Source organism: Cloeon dipterum, chromosome 3 (genome assembly GCF_949628265.1).
Source record: "Cloeon dipterum chromosome 3, ieCloDipt1.1, whole genome shotgun sequence".
Lineage (NCBI taxonomy): Eukaryota > Metazoa > Arthropoda > Insecta > Ephemeroptera > Baetidae > Cloeon > Cloeon dipterum.
This window is the reverse complement of record NC_088788.1, coordinates 31,602,718-31,617,388: the sequence shown is the minus strand read 5'-3', so window position 1 is coordinate 31,617,388 and position 14,671 is coordinate 31,602,718. Positions and strand designations below refer to the sequence as shown.

Genomic DNA, 14,671 nt, shown 5'->3' with positions numbered 1-14,671 from the left:
ACGCAAATATGGTGACGCGCGCGAAGCGTAGTGCGATATGAATGAAAGCTGAATCACTCCCAATCATGCTTATTTGTCACATTATCAGTGGATCTGATTAAAAGCCATTTTTGGCAATGCGTTACTCAATACAATTTAAATCAATGCGCGAATTCATTAACTGAATATCATAATAAAAAGTCTGATTGGACATTTTAAGAGGAAAAATTCTGATTCAATCCACCCTTACGAAAGCTGTGCGTGGAGTGTTAAAAACCATTTCTAATCATATATATAAATTCTTAACTGGTTTCTAATCAACTAAATAAATTATTGAACGAATTGAACAAAAACTATGAAACATTTTCTACCAAATAACTTAAAATAGAAGCTTGTTTGGGCCTTGGGCCACTAATTAAATTTTTTTATATTTTCCATATATTTTCGATTTCTCAGTCTATGTTTATATTATTTGATATTTATCTTCATAATACTTTGTTATAATATAGTATCGTAAAGACTTATGTTACGCCAATAAACTGAATCCTTAGCTAAAAGACAGGAGCACACACTTTAGATAATGTCATGCTTTACGTAGTGCTCGCATCACGAATCACCACGAGGTGAAAACCACGTGAACGCAATCACGTCACAAAATATATTCGCGGGCATCAGGTAAAGTTGTGAACTAGATTGCCATCTATGAGCTAAGGAGACAACCAACATGCAGCCACGTGATGCGGTAGTACCAATCGCGTCATTTTATAAGCCCCCTTACGTGGCATGAACATCGAAATTCTTCTTCCTCCACGTCGGCCATTTTGACGTAAGGTGCAGCCGACAAAGCCGATATAAACGTCTGTCAGTGGCATTTCCAGGGAGCAAATCGGGTTATTGAGACGTAAGTACATGCCAGTTCGGTAGAATAGTGACTTGTTTATTCAAAAATCAACCTGTTATAATCCTGCTTCACGTAATTTACGTCTAATTCTACTGAGCATCGTAGACCATTAGAATATAGCATGTTGCTCGTTAAACGCCAAAATTGCCACTCAAATTCTATCTTTGCGTTAGCCTTTTGCTCACTGAGATCAGTTTCTTATGGGAATTCAACCTTTGTGGCTGCTGTTCTCGTTTGGTTGCGTTTAGAGAACCAGAAATGCCTTTTTCATTTAAACGTCAGAGAGCGGCTGATTTGCTTTAGAACCTATAACACACAGAGCCCTTTCGAGTGACGTGTAAATCGTCGTGCATGGTCCAAAATACGCTCAATAATCTTAAGAGAGGATATTTTAATCATATTATGATGAATTCGTGTCCTTTTGCTTGAAAACATGAATCATATTGGAAAGTTTCTTCTTCAGCAAATAAATAATATTGTTTGACCAGTGACACATATTTTTCTCTGGTGCCTATGAACACTGGGCGTACCCCTAGATAGTGCTGGACAGTATAATCTACCAGAACACATCCTCTGTGGCAATGTGTGCTGCATATTAATTATCGATAGCTTTCATTGTTCCGCAGGCAAGTGATCAACACAAGACGTCAACATGGGTAATATGTTTGCAAATCTCTTCAAAGGCCTCTTCGGCAAAAAGGAGATGAGAATTTTGATGGTCGGGTTAGATGCTGCTGGTAAAACCACGATCCTTTACAAACTCAAGCTTGGAGAAATTGTCACAACCATCCCTACAATCGGTAAGTTTGCATACGTTTTTAATAAACTAATGCGATGACGGTTTTGGTGCAATGAGGTTTCATGGTGCCGTGACGGTTGCTGTCATGGTTAACGACCAATTGAAAGCTAACTCGCTGAGAAAGTTGTTGCTCATTGGCCCAAAACACAATTTCTTCTCTTTTCCCTACTGTGTCCATGGAAAGATTGTCAATCAGAATTAACGCTAATCATTTTACCGTTTTTCAGGGTTCAACGTAGAAACAGTCGAATACAAAAACATCAGCTTCACAGTGTGGGATGTTGGTGGCCAAGACAAGATCAGGCCTCTGTGGCGGCACTACTTCCAAAACACACAGGTTTGTCACCCGGCAATGATTATTACAAATTGATTATTCTCAGGCTTAAGTTATTTTTAACTTAAATTTAAAAGCCTTCAGTCCTTCATGTATTGTTTGTGTATTTAATTATTGCTCCATTTGATTCAAAATATATTTAACCGAATTGAAGCTAAAGAGTAATCAATCGGAGCTAAATTTTATATAATCATTTTTTCTTTGCAGGGATTGATTTTTGTGGTAGACAGCAACGATAGAGAAAGAATTGGTGAAGCAAGAGAAGAGTTAATGAGAATGCTGGCTGAAGATGAGTTGAGGGATGCTGTGCTCTTGATTTTTGCTAACAAACAAGTAAGTCATTTTGAATCCGTATTTCTTTGACTTTGGATCTGAATACGGCTATTTTCAAATATGTTTGTACATCGCTCTGACTCATACTATTTTTTTTGTCCCTGGAAAACATATCGTTTCATATTTCAAAATCGATTTCTTGCCATTGAAACAAGAATTATTGTTGATTGGACAACTTATTTCCTCATCAAAACGAAGCCTCTGCTTTCGTTTCATAACCGTCTCTACTTTTGCAACATTTGCATCATGCAGGGTTTTAAAATTTTTAAAAACCCGGTGGGCTGGGTTAAACTCGTTAAAACTGGGTTCAACCAGTTTGGCCCAAGATGACTTTGTTTTTTGGTTTCGTCACATTCACCATACAGTGTAACTCAGATAATTTTTTCATCATTATACTTGATGAAATATTTAAGTGCTATGCTATATTATGCAATGAAAACCCCCGAAAAAACTGGGGGTTACTATCTGGTTTAACCTGGTTTTAACCGGTTTGATAAATTTCTGAACCCTGACATCATGGAACTAAATTATGTTTAATTTTCCATTCAATGTGTATATTTGGTAACAACATGGCCGTTAACACCCGTGATCATTAAAATTATCCTTCATTAAAGCTTTTGAAAAGAATGTTCCTAATTGATTTTGTGGGTAGTGCCTTCTGCGCTGTTGTTTTAGACTGCGACCAACTTTATCAGACTCAAAAAATGCTGAACTTATTTATTTGTGTCTGGGTTGTTTTCTGATGGTTTCCTATCAATTTTTCAGGATTTGCCTAATGCAATGAATGCTGCTGAGATCACAGACAAACTGGGCCTGCACTCACTACGGAACCGCAACTGGTACATCCAGGCCACATGTGCGACCAGTGGGGACGGACTGTACGAGGGACTTGACTGGCTATCCAACCAGTTGAAGAATGCCAACCGCTAAAGAAGTGCATGGAGGAGAGATGCTGAATCAGCACTGCTACAGAAAGATTACAACAACAAAACAACATTCAACTGCTGTTTGTTGTTCCTGCACCATCACACGTGATGTAGCCATTAAGTGACTGACTCTGGAGAATGCTGGCAATACACGATCTGCCCCCTGTATTACCAGCACGCTCCCCTATTGATGATTGTACTCCATGAACTCTGCATAAAAATGAATGGACTCAAGTCCCGAGGGCACTTGGCTACAACTACTACTACTCCTACTTCAGCCCAAATTTATATATATTCATCGTTTTTATTGATAACCTGGTTCAGTGATTGGTTGGTTGAATAAATAAGTGTGCACGATTTCTCCGCATCAACGTTTCGATTTGTCAACTTAACCCCCGCCCGCTCTGTATTCTTGATTCTTCGGCTGGTAGTCCATATTTTCTCCCCCGCTCATTGGTTTGGTGTTAGTTCTTGGCCAGCTGCTCGAAAGACTGAAATATGTCTGGACCCTATTTGGCCTTCACATGTATGTAAGCGCGTGCAGCGCCAAAGCCGAGTCTGCGTTAGCCAGGGCCGTCTCGGGCCCAACTGCACTCGGGCTACGATGAGCAGACCGGTTCGCCGCGGCCCCGTCTGGCCAAATTGTTTACAGTTTTTTATACTTATTTAACACGGCTCGGACTGGCCCCAGTGCAGTTAGTAGGATCACGACTCTGGACTCAGCTTTGGCGTCGATATCAAGGGAGAAGATTAACTCTGGCTGTATTCGCTCTGGGCAGACCACGAAAATGAAAAGATTCATTATATTTTTAGTAGCCTTTAATTATGTATTATTTTAGTTATTATCATACATTCCGTGTTGAGAATTGCATCATCAGATAAATTTCCGACGTCGCCTCCTAGTTCTGTACTTATAGGATTAAGCCGCACTCAAAAACACTACTTCTTGTAAGCATGCGCACCGCCAACTGTTGAATGATCAGTTCCGCTGTCAATTAACTGATTTGATTGATGATTTCTTAATTATCTTAAGTCGTGTTTTCGCTCCTGACCCCCACCCTCGGAAAGTAAAAACAATAATTGTCCGCGTGATCCGTTTTGTCGACGATTAGCCAGTTAGTTGATCGTTTCCCTGCAACAGAGCAAATTGGAAAGGTGCATGCTTCACTTAACTACCTTCTCAATATCACAAATGATAGTGTATGTTGATTTTTCAGATCAATTATTGTTTCAATATTGTATATGAGGTTTTAATTGGATGCCATTCTTGTGAATTTCCATGTATTTGTGCTAATCACAAAAAAGGTAATTGAGAAAATCGTATGAAAATAATATTGACTTAAAGAAAATAATTCCGAAAACGAGTTTCTATGCATGCCAACAACGCAATTCCGTCACTATTCTCGCTGTGTCTTATTCAATATCAATGATAAAATGTGTTCTCTTCTTTTTACCGAGCGTGATACAAGTGAGACAAAATAACAAGCTCCCATATTCATATTACACTATCTATCAACCACAAGAAAATGCTGTTCACTTGAAACTTGCTATATGCTGACGTGAATGTAAGTGAAAAAGTAGTTACAAGCAGCAGCTACCCTTTCATCCTTAATGCGGTTATCAGTTCAGACTTATTTATTTTTGCAGAACATTTTGAATTGAAGACATGCACTGTGGAAAGCGAGAATGAGGCATAATTGATGCTGCAGAATTTTGGATGGCGTTATTATTTCTCTAAATATCTTAATTTTCAATTTCACTAATAAAAATTAAACAAGCATTATTTAATCACCATCTTTTGCCTGATTCCCATGAAGTATCATCTATCGCTACAAAAATGTAGGTTTTAGAGCGCGTAAAATTTCGCATTTTATCTGATGGTAACAACTATGAGAGATGCAAATATTTCGTTGCGTAATATTGAAAAAGAGTGCAAATCAATTTTATGGAAATTTTTGTTTGTCTTTATCGACGGTTTTTAAATTTGGCATAGTGCGCATTTCGTTTTAAATTACGATCGAAGCAGAAACATCACGGCCGATCACGGCCAGCCCCTGCTCACTCATATGGCGCGAAAATGAGCCAGCTAAGAAGTTCTGCAGCCACACACAGGTGGCAGGTCGATAGCTTTTTAAGCCAATCAGAGGCCGTCTCGGAGTTAGTTGCCTGTTACGCCCACGAAAAACTCCGCACATACGCCCCTCTACGCCTCCCTCTGCCCGTGGGCGTAACCGGCAACAAACTCCGAGACGGCCTCTGATTGGCTTAAAAAGCTATCGACCTGCCACCTGTGTGTGGCTGCAGAACTTCTTAGCTGGCGCATTTTCGCGCCATATGAGTGAGCAGGGGCTGATCACGGCATAGATCCGTTTCGAGTTTTAGCGCTACTAAACACCCACAGGGGGAGTTGGGGAGTCAAGTAAGTTCTGGATTGGTTGAAAACGAAAACACAACAACCATGGCGGCCGGTCCGATTGCTGAGCGCAATCAAGGTAATTTTTATGATATCTTGAAAGAATTGCAAACTTTTTTCATGTTTTTACACAAGCAAGTATTCTCTGAAACAAATTTAAAGACTAAAAATCTCAAATCGGCTTCCTCCCTTGTATAGTATACGAAATATTTGAATTTGAATTACGGCTCTCGTGCTTGTTTGGCATCTTCAGTACGGTATCATTAAACAATATTTTTAAGCTGCGATGTCAACAAAGATTATTTAATTGGTTTTTGGCTTCAAATTTCATTGAATACAGAGGCATAAAAAGATGAATGTATGTATATAGTGGATACAAATAATAAACAAATAATTATCTTGCAGATGCCACCATTTACGTTGGAGGACTTGACGAGAAAGTGTCAGAGGCTTTATTATGGGAACTCTTCGTCCAGAGCGGACCTGTTGGTAAATATATAAGATTTTTCTCTGGAAAGATCACCTCTAAATATAATACACATTTCAGTCAATGTCCACATGCCAAAGGATCGTGTGTCCCAAATGCACCAAGGCTATGGATTTGTAGAGTTCATGGGCGAGGATGACGCAGATTACGCGATCAAAATCATGAACATGATTAAATTATATGGAAAGCCCATCAGAGTTAACAAGGTAATTTTTTCGCTTGTCTACGTTATATTATTGTCTAAAATAATGTTGAATTGTGTCTCAGGCGTCAGCACATCAAAAGAATCTTGATGTCGGAGCGAACATCTTCATCGGTAATCTCGACCCTGAAGTAGACGAAAAATTGCTCTATGACACATTCTCTGCGTTCGGAGTTATTTTGCAAACTCCTAAAATCATGCGCGACCCTGAGAGTGGAAATTCTAAGGGCTTCGCTTTCATCAACTTTGCCAGCTTTGAGGCGTCTGACGCATCCATTGAAGCTATGAATGGGCAGTACCTTTGCAATCGCCCCATCTCAGTTTCCTATGCTTTCAAGAAAGACTCCAAGGGCGAACGCCACGGTTCCGCTGCGGAGCGTCTGCTGGCAGCACAGAACCCTTTGTCGCAGGCGGACCGGCCTCACCAGCTGTTCGCCGACGCACCACCACCCTCTGTGCCCCCCATCCCGATCGTTCCGCCCCCACCACCCATGGGCCACGGAGGAATCACCATGGTGCCGCCCCCGCCGCCTGCACCCCCCTCGAACCTGCCCCCTCCGCCTCCTGTACCACCCCCAGCAGGCATGCCGCTCGGGATGGGCATGGGTATTCCGCAACCACCTCTGCCCCCGATGCCGCCTCCACCTCCCAGCAGGCCTCCGATGCCTCCAAACATGCCCCCGATGCCCCCAAACCAGCCCATGGCGCCAATGCCTCCTGGTCCGCCAAGGATGATGCCACCGTGGCAAGGAGGGCCACAGGGAATGGGTGCACCACCACCTCCTCCTGGCGGCTGGAGACCGCCGCCTCCATTTGGCAGGCCTCCATTCCCACCACAGGGGCCACCGCCTCCACCACCCCCACCGCGCATGATGCGGCCACCGCCACCACCGGAAGATCAAGGAGGCTGGTAGTGTGGATTCTGATAATATTGAGGCTTAATTTTTGTAACATAATGCTGGAATAAATAAATCATTTGATTTTGATTCGAGGATGTCATTTTGAACTGTTCAAATTCTAAGGTACCATGATTTTTTGTAGTTGAAGGCAGAGTTACTAAACCCTACTTAAATCACAAGCAGACAAATACAAATAATAGAATTTTGTATGCTTCATGAAAGATTTATTGAGATGATACAAGTTGATGTATGTCACAACGAACTGTCATAAGTGGTTTGGATAATTTGATGATTTGTTAATGAGCACCAGCGGTGAAGAGGCAGCTTCATGAACGCCTGCCAATAAACTCCCGAAATCCAGGCTCAACAGGCTTTACCCTAAATCGAAATGACCCTAAGTAAAACTTCTTAAATTGAAATTAAAAATTAAGCTGATGTATAAATTTTGCTTTCAAAGGCACTGTATAAGCAAGCAAATAAAATAATCTGCTTTAAGCTGGGTTTTCGGGGACCTCTCTGGCCACAAGAGCAGTATGTTGTCCACCGGAGCCGATCGAAATGACCGCCTTCTTCTCCAAGGCTTTGCCTTGCATTAATTGTGGCTCCAACACATCAACGGGTTCATCACCACCGATTCCCAAATGAGTACCACCCATACCCCAGGAGTAAACCTTTCCTTCTTCGGTGACAGCGAAAGACGCCACATTGCCACAAGCAACATCAATGCACTTGATGCCCTGCAGAGCTGGGATTGGAGTTATTTCCCGAACTGGCTCATTCTGTTGGCCCAGGCCAAGGCGGCCATAGTCCTGGCGGCCAAAACTGTAGACAACTCCTGGAAAATATCAAAGTTAAAAATTTGAGAGGACAACACGAGGCTGCGTTAAACGCAGTCATAAAATTAATATTTTCTGACTTAAAAATTAATAGTTATCCACTGAAAAAGGGAGAAGTTTGGATGTCCAGGCATAATTTTAAAGAAGGGAAGTTGCCGATGAAAATCAAGCGAGAGTTTGCTCACCTTCTTCGTCTAAGCAGAGTGTGTGGTGCTGGCCACCAGCAATCTTTTTCCATTTCTTTGTGCTCAATCGCTCAGACAAAGCTGGCAAATACTGTGGATTGTTTATTTCCTCCAAACCTTGAAACAAATACCTCTTTAAGCCCAAATCCAATAATATCCCTATAAAATCTACCTATTTGATAATAGTTGTTCAATCCGAAAACGTAAATCTTTGCGTCGGAGTCGCTCTGGCAGATGGTAGTCCAAGAGCCGGTCCAAACATTTGAGCACTTAATTTTGGAGGACGCTCTCCTATGAGCATGCAAATCAACCGGAAGAGGAGTGAGAAGCTGGACTTTGTGATGGCGGCTGCTCTTGTTGGAAGCCGTGCGTTCTGACACTCTGCCAAGCTGGCCTTGTTCTCCGTTGCCAATTGTGTAAACGATTCCTGCTGAGCTGAGCATGGCCAAGTGATCGTCTCCAGAGCTGATTTTTATAATTTCGTTGCCAGTGAGCATTTCAACTGGTGTCTCCTCCTTCAAATTCCCAGTCATTGTCAGACCAAAAACACCAGAACTATCCTGAAAATAAAAAATTGCAATGGAGAATCTGGCATTGATTCGGAAAACTTACTCTGAAACTTCCCCAGGCAAATACTCGTCCATCTTCAAGAAGAGCAGCGCTGTGCGAGTCGCCAGCTGTCACTTGAATAGCTTTACCAGGCAATTCTACCTTGGCTGGTTTGAACTCTGGATCGTCATCCCCAGTTTTATGCCCAAGAGCGCCGTCATCATTGCAACCAAATGTTATGACCTTAAAATAGATATTAAAAAGTGATAATTAATTTCAACTAGAATTTGGATGCATGTCCTTGGTATTAAAGAGATAAAAATCATAAAAGACAGTTACATCTCCATTTTTTAACAAGCAGATGGTGTGCATGCCGCCGCAGCTAACCGCCACAGCTTCGCTGAGGCCTGCAACAATGGCAGGCCTCTTCTTGCTATCAATTTCATCACTGTCCAGTCCAAGTTGTCCGGTCAGATTCTCTCCTACGGTGAAAATTTGCCCAGCTTCTCTCTGCTCCAGAGGCTTCTGGAGGGGATCCAATTTGGAGACAGCTGGAGAACGAGGGCGTTCAGAAATCTTTCGCACCTTTGCCTCCACATCAGGCAGCACTGACGACCCTGAAAGATTTTTAAAGCCATCTTTACCTTGCACTACTTGCTATGACATAGCATACATACATATACATGATGCGCTGTCCTAACCACGCCACAACCAGTGCAAGCCAGATGTGCAGGTAGAGTGCATTTGCATTCAAGAAATTTAGTCATGCAAAAAAGCAGCAAAGCATAATATATTTTAGAGCAAAGCGAAAATTACCACACATTTTCGAGTATGTACAAAAAATAATAAAAACCACACCAATTAAACTGATACGATTAACGCAATATAATATATGCAGAATGAAGTCACAAGAAATTCTTACTGCGGGCTCTCTTCTTGATGGTAGTCGAGTCTGCGACTCTGAAGCTGTTTCCTCTCTTTTTGGCAGGCATGACTCCAGCAAACCTAAAACGCGAAATTGTTTAACAACCGTTTTTAAGCATGGAATTTTAAAACAGACTTGATTTTAACGCATATCATTTCTCTTTTCGAGACCATTCGCACTAAAAATTGGAAAAATATTTGAATTGCGCAGGTTAACAAAACTTATTGTTGGAAAATGCAAGATGGGCCAAAATATTGAGATTGTCAAAACTTATATCAAATGAATAAATTAAATTTTAGTCAACATTACGGTGCTTATACATATAAGATGAAAACTTCAACAACCCTAAAAACTTATTATACGTAGATAAATACATACACATAATAAACAATTCTGTAAACCTCCTCCCATATTACGAAGAATGAAAAGTTGTAGCGGTATAACTCATGCAGGAAATTCGCATTTTAAAACTGTTCATTATCTTTCATTGCACAGTAAAATTGATTAGGAATATAATCAGAACAAAGAATAATACGATCAATATACCTTAAGATCCTCTAAAATATTGTATATTCTGTGAAATGATGATTAACTTAACGGCTCTTTGCGTGGGTTTCAACCGGCACGCTGGATCACAAGCAGCTGTTTTGTGTGTCTACCAACTTGACACTAAGAAAGCGCGAAAAGTGTGCAAGTCGTCACGTTGTCGACTCCATGCATTCAAAACCATTTTTAGGAATTTCAATTTTAACAATTACCTTGAAGAAGGAATGCGAGTGACAAATAAATAGGGAATGTATTAATTTCTTACTGATTTTCATAGAACTATCTTCCATGAATTTCTTATTAAAAAAACATATTATATAAAAATTGTGAATCAACGAGTGGGATAAGATTTAAGAAAAACATATATGACTGCGTTTCTAAGAAGCATATTTATATTTTTAGTTTTATTTCACCTTCAACATAAATACAATTACATTAAATATTAAGATATGTAAAAAACACAGGTTTTCATTGTCATTTGGATACATATTATAACATAATAAAGATAATAAAGAGCAAAAATGGCACCACAAGTAACAAGTTAATTTCAAGGGGCTTAAATTTTAAGCCTAAAATGTATTGTGAAAACATCAGGCAAATAGGTTAAGACTAGCAAAGTATAATAATTGTGTGCAAATCACTTTGGCGTTGTCAAATTATTAGCTTTCCCTTTGTCAACAGCACTTAAAACTTCATCAAAATCTAGTCCAAGGATGTTCTTGTAGAGTCCATAACCTTTGTTCATCAACTCTTGTGTCCTTGATAGGTTTTTTAGAAAATTATTACAACGGCAAAGGATTGAATTCAATATTTACATGTATCTCAATTCTTGATTTTCCTTGATGACTTCAGTCGATTGAGACATCAGTGAGCTGGCATTATCTGCTAGATCCAGGCTTCCTTGAATTTGAGATTGCGTTTGTGTATCGCTCTCGCTTTCAAGAGCTACACCTTTCTTGGCAATGTCTGATTGCTTTGGAATGGCACCTCTAACGGGAACCAAGGGTGGCACCTGCCCATTAACCTGTAACATGACATAGAAAACTGTTTTATTCAAGAAACAACTTCCACTTTTGACTACACACCGCAGAGAGCCACAAATCTTCCTGTCGCTGAATTTGAGCTCTAGTGATGTCTTCTTGTAACCTGGAAATCTCGAGTAAGCAGTTTTCCATTGGCTTGGTGACTTTATCTGTGCCAGCTTGGCACTCCATCAATTGCCTGGAAGTTGAATTAATATCATAATGGTAAAAAACGCGTTACAAATATACTTTAAGTGATCGCTGAAAGGCTGGTCATGCAGCAGTTTGTCTCTGTGCTTAAGGCAGTTGTAGACAACCCGAGCCATCTCACTATTGTTCTGCGGCACTTTCCTCTGTTCTTTATTCCTCCTTCGCAATGCCTCATAGCAATTTTGTCCGGCTTCCGCTCTGAGGCAAAAGAAAGGTGAAGTAACCCTTATACCATCAAATAGTTGCATACAGGTTGTCTAGGTTGCTAGAAATTCTGATGCGCGCAAAAGGACTTCTTTGCAGCTGAAGAGCAATGCTCCCAATGGCTTCGGCATCAGTTTCCAATTTAGCAACTCGCTCCTCTATCATTTTGATTTTCCTCAGAAGCTGTGACTTGGTATCATTCCAAACACCACACAGGTCTGATAAACAAAAGTCATTAGCAAAAAAGTATCAATATTTCAATTGTTGAACCTTTCAAGTGATTACTCTTCATGTCAGCAATCTTGGACACATCAAACTCCAGTGATGTTATGAAAAGATCTTTGAATGAATTTGTGCGTTGTCTTTCCTGTTGGACCCTTTGCACAAGCTTTCCCAGTTCACAAGTTTTGCTCAGCACGGAGAGCCTGTCATAACACAATTCTATTAAGACACTTTCAACTCAAATTCCGAGCTAACAAACATTTTGGCCCTATGCGAACGCAGAAAGTTGCAGTACAAATTGGCTTCCTGCTGCAAGAAAAATACAGCTTGGGCCCAAGACCGTTTCTGGTACTGGTACTCAAATACGCTTTTGGTGTCAGACACCATCTGACCAACCAATGTTGGGATATGAGGCCTCACTTGAGGCAACTCAAAGATGTCTTTCCGCAGAACAAAGAGGTACCATGGTGTGCCATCCTGAAATCCCATTAGTTGAGCATGTTTGACTCAAGTTGGTTAACATTAAGTGTTACATGAAGTGGAAGGCAGCACTGGTCAGCAGACATCGATGAATCTGGAGAGGTTCCTCTGGGGAACAGGAGTTCCTGGTCTTTTACACCCAACCCTGTGTCCCTTGCAATCCACTGTTGCAGGGTTGCCAGTTCAGTTGTTTCATCAACCTCATAGCTCAGGATGCAATTCATGGGAACGCAGAAAACAGGGACTATCTGGAAATTTGTCAAATTTGTGTTGTGTATGTAAGACCTACTGATTAACGCACTTTCTTGCTTAAAATCGAATTAAGCATAGAAAAGACCATTAGGTCTGAGTCGGTAGAAAGTCTCCCTCGCCTTTTTGGATCCCAATCCAGGAGGATGCGCAACCATTTCTCCATGTGATATTGGAATGTGCTGAAGGAACTCAATTAAAAAAGCGGAGTCCATGAAATTGAGTAGGGTCTTACGAGGATATATGGTTTTCTGGGAAGAGCTGCTTACTAAAAACTATACCACCATCGTCGGTTTGAAAGGCGCAAATGTCATCAACGGCTTTTTTCTGAACATGTTTCATCCTGCCCAGTGAGAAAATTAGTTTATTTGGCTGACGCATTAATTTCATGAGATTATACCAGGCAGCTGGAGACATCTGGGGTAAGAATGGACGGACACCAGTTATTATTTCATGTGTCAAGAGTCCTAAACTCCAGTAGTCGACAGTGCAGCTGTACCTGCAAACCAATTAATAATGTGAAAAGTATTTTTATGAACTAGTACTCTGCTGATTTGTAAAGGAAAATATTAATTCAACCGCAAATCCAACCAGAGTTATGATAATTTTGATTTGACATATACGTTAGGAAATAACCAATCCACTCACTTATTGCTTAAAAAGAGTTCAGGAGCAAGATATTGCAAAGTTCCAACAAATGAAGCAGCCATACTACTTTGGTCCAGTTCTTTGGCATATCCCAAATCAATAAGTTTGTAAATAATCTAAATGTCAAAATAATATTAAGATTGTACAAAATATCACCTTCATGCATACCCGACTGTTTTCCGCTTCCTGCAGAACAATGTTATCAGGTTTAAGATCACGATGAGTAATTTTGTTAGCATGCAAGTATTCCACAGCACTGGTGATATCCTTGACAATAGATCTGATTTCAGCCTCACTTAAGCCACAGCAGTTTTCTGCCATGTTTAGCACCTGCGGATTTTTGCATGGAACTTATTAGTCGCCGGGGTAGAATTTAAAAAATGTTAACCTGTCGAAGGTCTCCCTTTGAGCAAAATTCCATGCAGAGAAGGGGCAGTTCAACTCTCAATTCTCGATCCATTTCAGGCGGCACTGGCAAGGTCTTGACAACCCCTGGGTGCTTCAGACGTTGCATGATTTCAACTTCTTTGGTCCATCTTTCTTTGTGTTTTGGAGTCAACATAGGGTCATCAACCCAACGACATTTCTTAATGGCTGCAATGCAGTGAGAAATATATTACTTGATGACCTTTTTGAGGAGAAAGCATGCGAGGAAGATTTAAACTTGAGAGAGCGTTTCAATATACCGATTTTTTGGCCAGTGTCTCTATGTTTCCATAAAGTAACCACGCCGAAAGCTCCACTTCCAAGTACTTGCTGCCGCAGCCATCCTTCAATTTCTGCTGGGTCGTCACACATGTCTGCAGAAGGAAATTTAAACAAATTCAAATTACATAGCTTGAGCAGATCACCATCAATATTCGGTGCTGAGTTAGATGAAGACATCCTTTGGGTCTGATCTTGTGTAAGAAAAATCGTAAAATTATAACGTCAGTAGAAAGTGGCTACACCAGGAAGGTGACAGTAAAAAAGTACAAATAATTATGTCGCCTATTCCTTGGTTCTAGGCGTTCAAGAGGTAGCAATAAAATTGAATATTATTTTAAAAAATGCTTGGCACACAGGCACGCGTTCAAGTGTGTTGTGTGTGGCCGAAAATTCTGTTTAATAGAATCTTGGAAAGTGTACAAACCTATTTTTAGCCTGGCTTTCAGCACAGGAGAGGGGACTACAAAATACGAGAAGGCGAGCGCGCTCAAATTTAGCGGCTGACAGTGATGATTTTACATACTTATGAGTTTAACGAAATCGAGATAACTGAAGAAGAAAATCCGATGAGAAAAATCGAAAAGTTGAAGTTATACGAGTATTACGTTGAGTTA

At 40.6% G+C, this 14,671-nt stretch overlaps 4 protein-coding genes across 10 annotated transcripts; 2 read left to right on the top strand and 2 right to left on the bottom strand.

The window, feature by feature from the left end:
- Positions 1-722: 722 nt before the first annotated feature.
- On the top strand, positions 723-4,624 carry Arf79F (ADP-ribosylation factor 1). Of its 2 annotated transcripts, XM_065483409.1 has the most exons (5): positions 723-880; positions 1,507-1,680; positions 1,907-2,016; positions 2,221-2,346; positions 3,112-4,624. In XM_065483409.1, the coding sequence occupies exons 2-5, from the start codon at positions 1,533-1,535 to the stop codon at positions 3,274-3,276; spliced, it is 549 nt and encodes a 182-aa protein (XP_065339481.1). In that variant the 5' UTR covers positions 723-880; positions 1,507-1,532; the 3' UTR covers positions 3,277-4,624. The 2 variants fall into 2 exon arrangements, with proteins under 2 accessions (XP_065339481.1, XP_065339482.1); XM_065483410.1 differs by lacking the exon at positions 723-880 and having other exon boundaries at positions 1,490-1,680.
- Positions 4,625-5,679: 1,055 nt separating this feature from the next.
- Spx (Spliceosomal protein on the X) lies at positions 5,680-7,360 on the top strand. The gene is made up of 4 exons (XM_065484095.1): positions 5,680-5,764; positions 6,091-6,174; positions 6,233-6,378; positions 6,440-7,360. Exons 1-4 carry the CDS (start codon positions 5,731-5,733, stop codon positions 7,286-7,288), a joined length of 1,113 nt encoding a protein of 370 aa, XP_065340167.1. The 5' UTR covers positions 5,680-5,730; the 3' UTR covers positions 7,289-7,360.
- Positions 7,361-7,475: 115 nt separating this feature from the next.
- LOC135939621 (regulator of chromosome condensation-like) lies at positions 7,476-10,418 on the bottom strand. Of its 4 annotated transcripts, none has more exons than XM_065484091.1 (7): positions 10,315-10,418; positions 9,766-9,848; positions 9,183-9,460; positions 8,907-9,086; positions 8,467-8,854; positions 8,295-8,411; positions 7,476-8,108 (listed from the first exon to the last, which is right to left on the bottom strand). In XM_065484091.1, exons 2-7 carry the CDS (start codon positions 9,833-9,835, stop codon positions 7,765-7,767), a joined length of 1,377 nt encoding a protein of 458 aa, XP_065340163.1. In that variant the 5' UTR covers positions 9,836-9,848; positions 10,315-10,418; the 3' UTR covers positions 7,476-7,764. The 4 variants fall into 4 exon arrangements, with proteins under 4 accessions (XP_065340163.1, XP_065340165.1, XP_065340162.1 ...); XM_065484093.1 differs by having other exon boundaries at positions 9,183-9,394; XM_065484090.1 differs by lacking the exon at positions 10,315-10,418 and adding an exon at positions 9,904-9,978.
- Positions 10,419-10,684: 266 nt separating this feature from the next.
- Positions 10,685-14,620, bottom strand: IKKbeta (I-kappaB kinase beta). 3 transcript variants are annotated; one of them, XM_065482610.1, is made up of 17 exons: positions 14,482-14,620; positions 14,201-14,248; positions 14,036-14,149; positions 13,738-13,943; positions 13,518-13,679; positions 13,350-13,465; positions 13,102-13,200; positions 12,937-13,044; positions 12,754-12,883; positions 12,506-12,700; positions 12,232-12,449; positions 12,021-12,175; positions 11,797-11,968; positions 11,586-11,744; positions 11,400-11,535; positions 11,130-11,338; positions 10,685-11,072 (listed from the first exon to the last, which is right to left on the bottom strand). In XM_065482610.1, exons 2-17 carry the CDS (start codon positions 14,232-14,234, stop codon positions 10,952-10,954), a joined length of 2,334 nt encoding a protein of 777 aa, XP_065338682.1. In that variant the 5' UTR covers positions 14,235-14,248; positions 14,482-14,620; the 3' UTR covers positions 10,685-10,951. The 3 variants fall into 3 exon arrangements, with proteins under 3 accessions (XP_065338682.1, XP_065338683.1, XP_065338684.1); XM_065482611.1 differs by having other exon boundaries at positions 14,201-14,243; positions 14,482-14,602; XM_065482612.1 differs by lacking the exon at positions 14,201-14,248 and having other exon boundaries at positions 14,482-14,619.
- Between the last annotated feature and the right edge of the window lie 51 nt (positions 14,621-14,671).

Bases quoted from the DNA above. Each gene is read 5' to 3' on its own strand.
- Arf79F (XM_065483409.1), top strand. From the start codon at position 1,533: ATGGGTAATATGTTTGCAAATCTCTTCAAAGGCCTCTTCGGCAAAAAG. The intron at 1,681-1,906 runs GTAAGTTTGCAT...ACCGTTTTTCAG, and splicing joins CACAACCATCCCTACAATCG to GGTTCAACGTAGAAACAGTC. The intron at 2,017-2,220 runs GTTTGTCACCCG...TTTTCTTTGCAG, and splicing joins ACTACTTCCAAAACACACAG to GGATTGATTTTTGTGGTAGA.
- Spx (XM_065484095.1), top strand. From the start codon at position 5,731: ATGGCGGCCGGTCCGATTGCTGAGCGCAATCAAG. The intron at 5,765-6,090 runs GTAATTTTTATG...ATTATCTTGCAG, and splicing joins GATTGCTGAGCGCAATCAAG to ATGCCACCATTTACGTTGGA. The intron at 6,175-6,232 runs GTAAATATATAA...TACACATTTCAG, and splicing joins CGTCCAGAGCGGACCTGTTG to TCAATGTCCACATGCCAAAG.
- LOC135939621 (XM_065484090.1), bottom strand. From the start codon at position 9,941: ATGGTCTCGAAAAGAGAAATGATATGCGTTAAAATCAA. The intron at 8,855-8,906 runs GTAAGTTTTCCG...TTTTATTTTCAG, and splicing joins TTGCCTGGGGAAGTTTCAGA to GATAGTTCTGGTGTTTTTGG. The intron at 8,412-8,466 runs GTAGATTTTATA...ATTTGTTTCAAG, and splicing joins GAACAACTATTATCAAATAG to GTTTGGAGGAAATAAACAAT.
- IKKbeta (XM_065482610.1), bottom strand. From the start codon at position 14,234: ATGTCTTCATCTAACTCAGCACCGAATATTGATG. The intron at 14,150-14,200 runs GTGATCTGCTCA...TTCCTTCTGCAG, and splicing joins CTCAGCACCGAATATTGATG to ACATGTGTGACGACCCAGCA. The intron at 12,450-12,505 runs GTAACACTTAAT...ATGGGATTTCAG, and splicing joins AGTGCTGCCTTCCACTTCAT to GATGGCACACCATGGTACCT.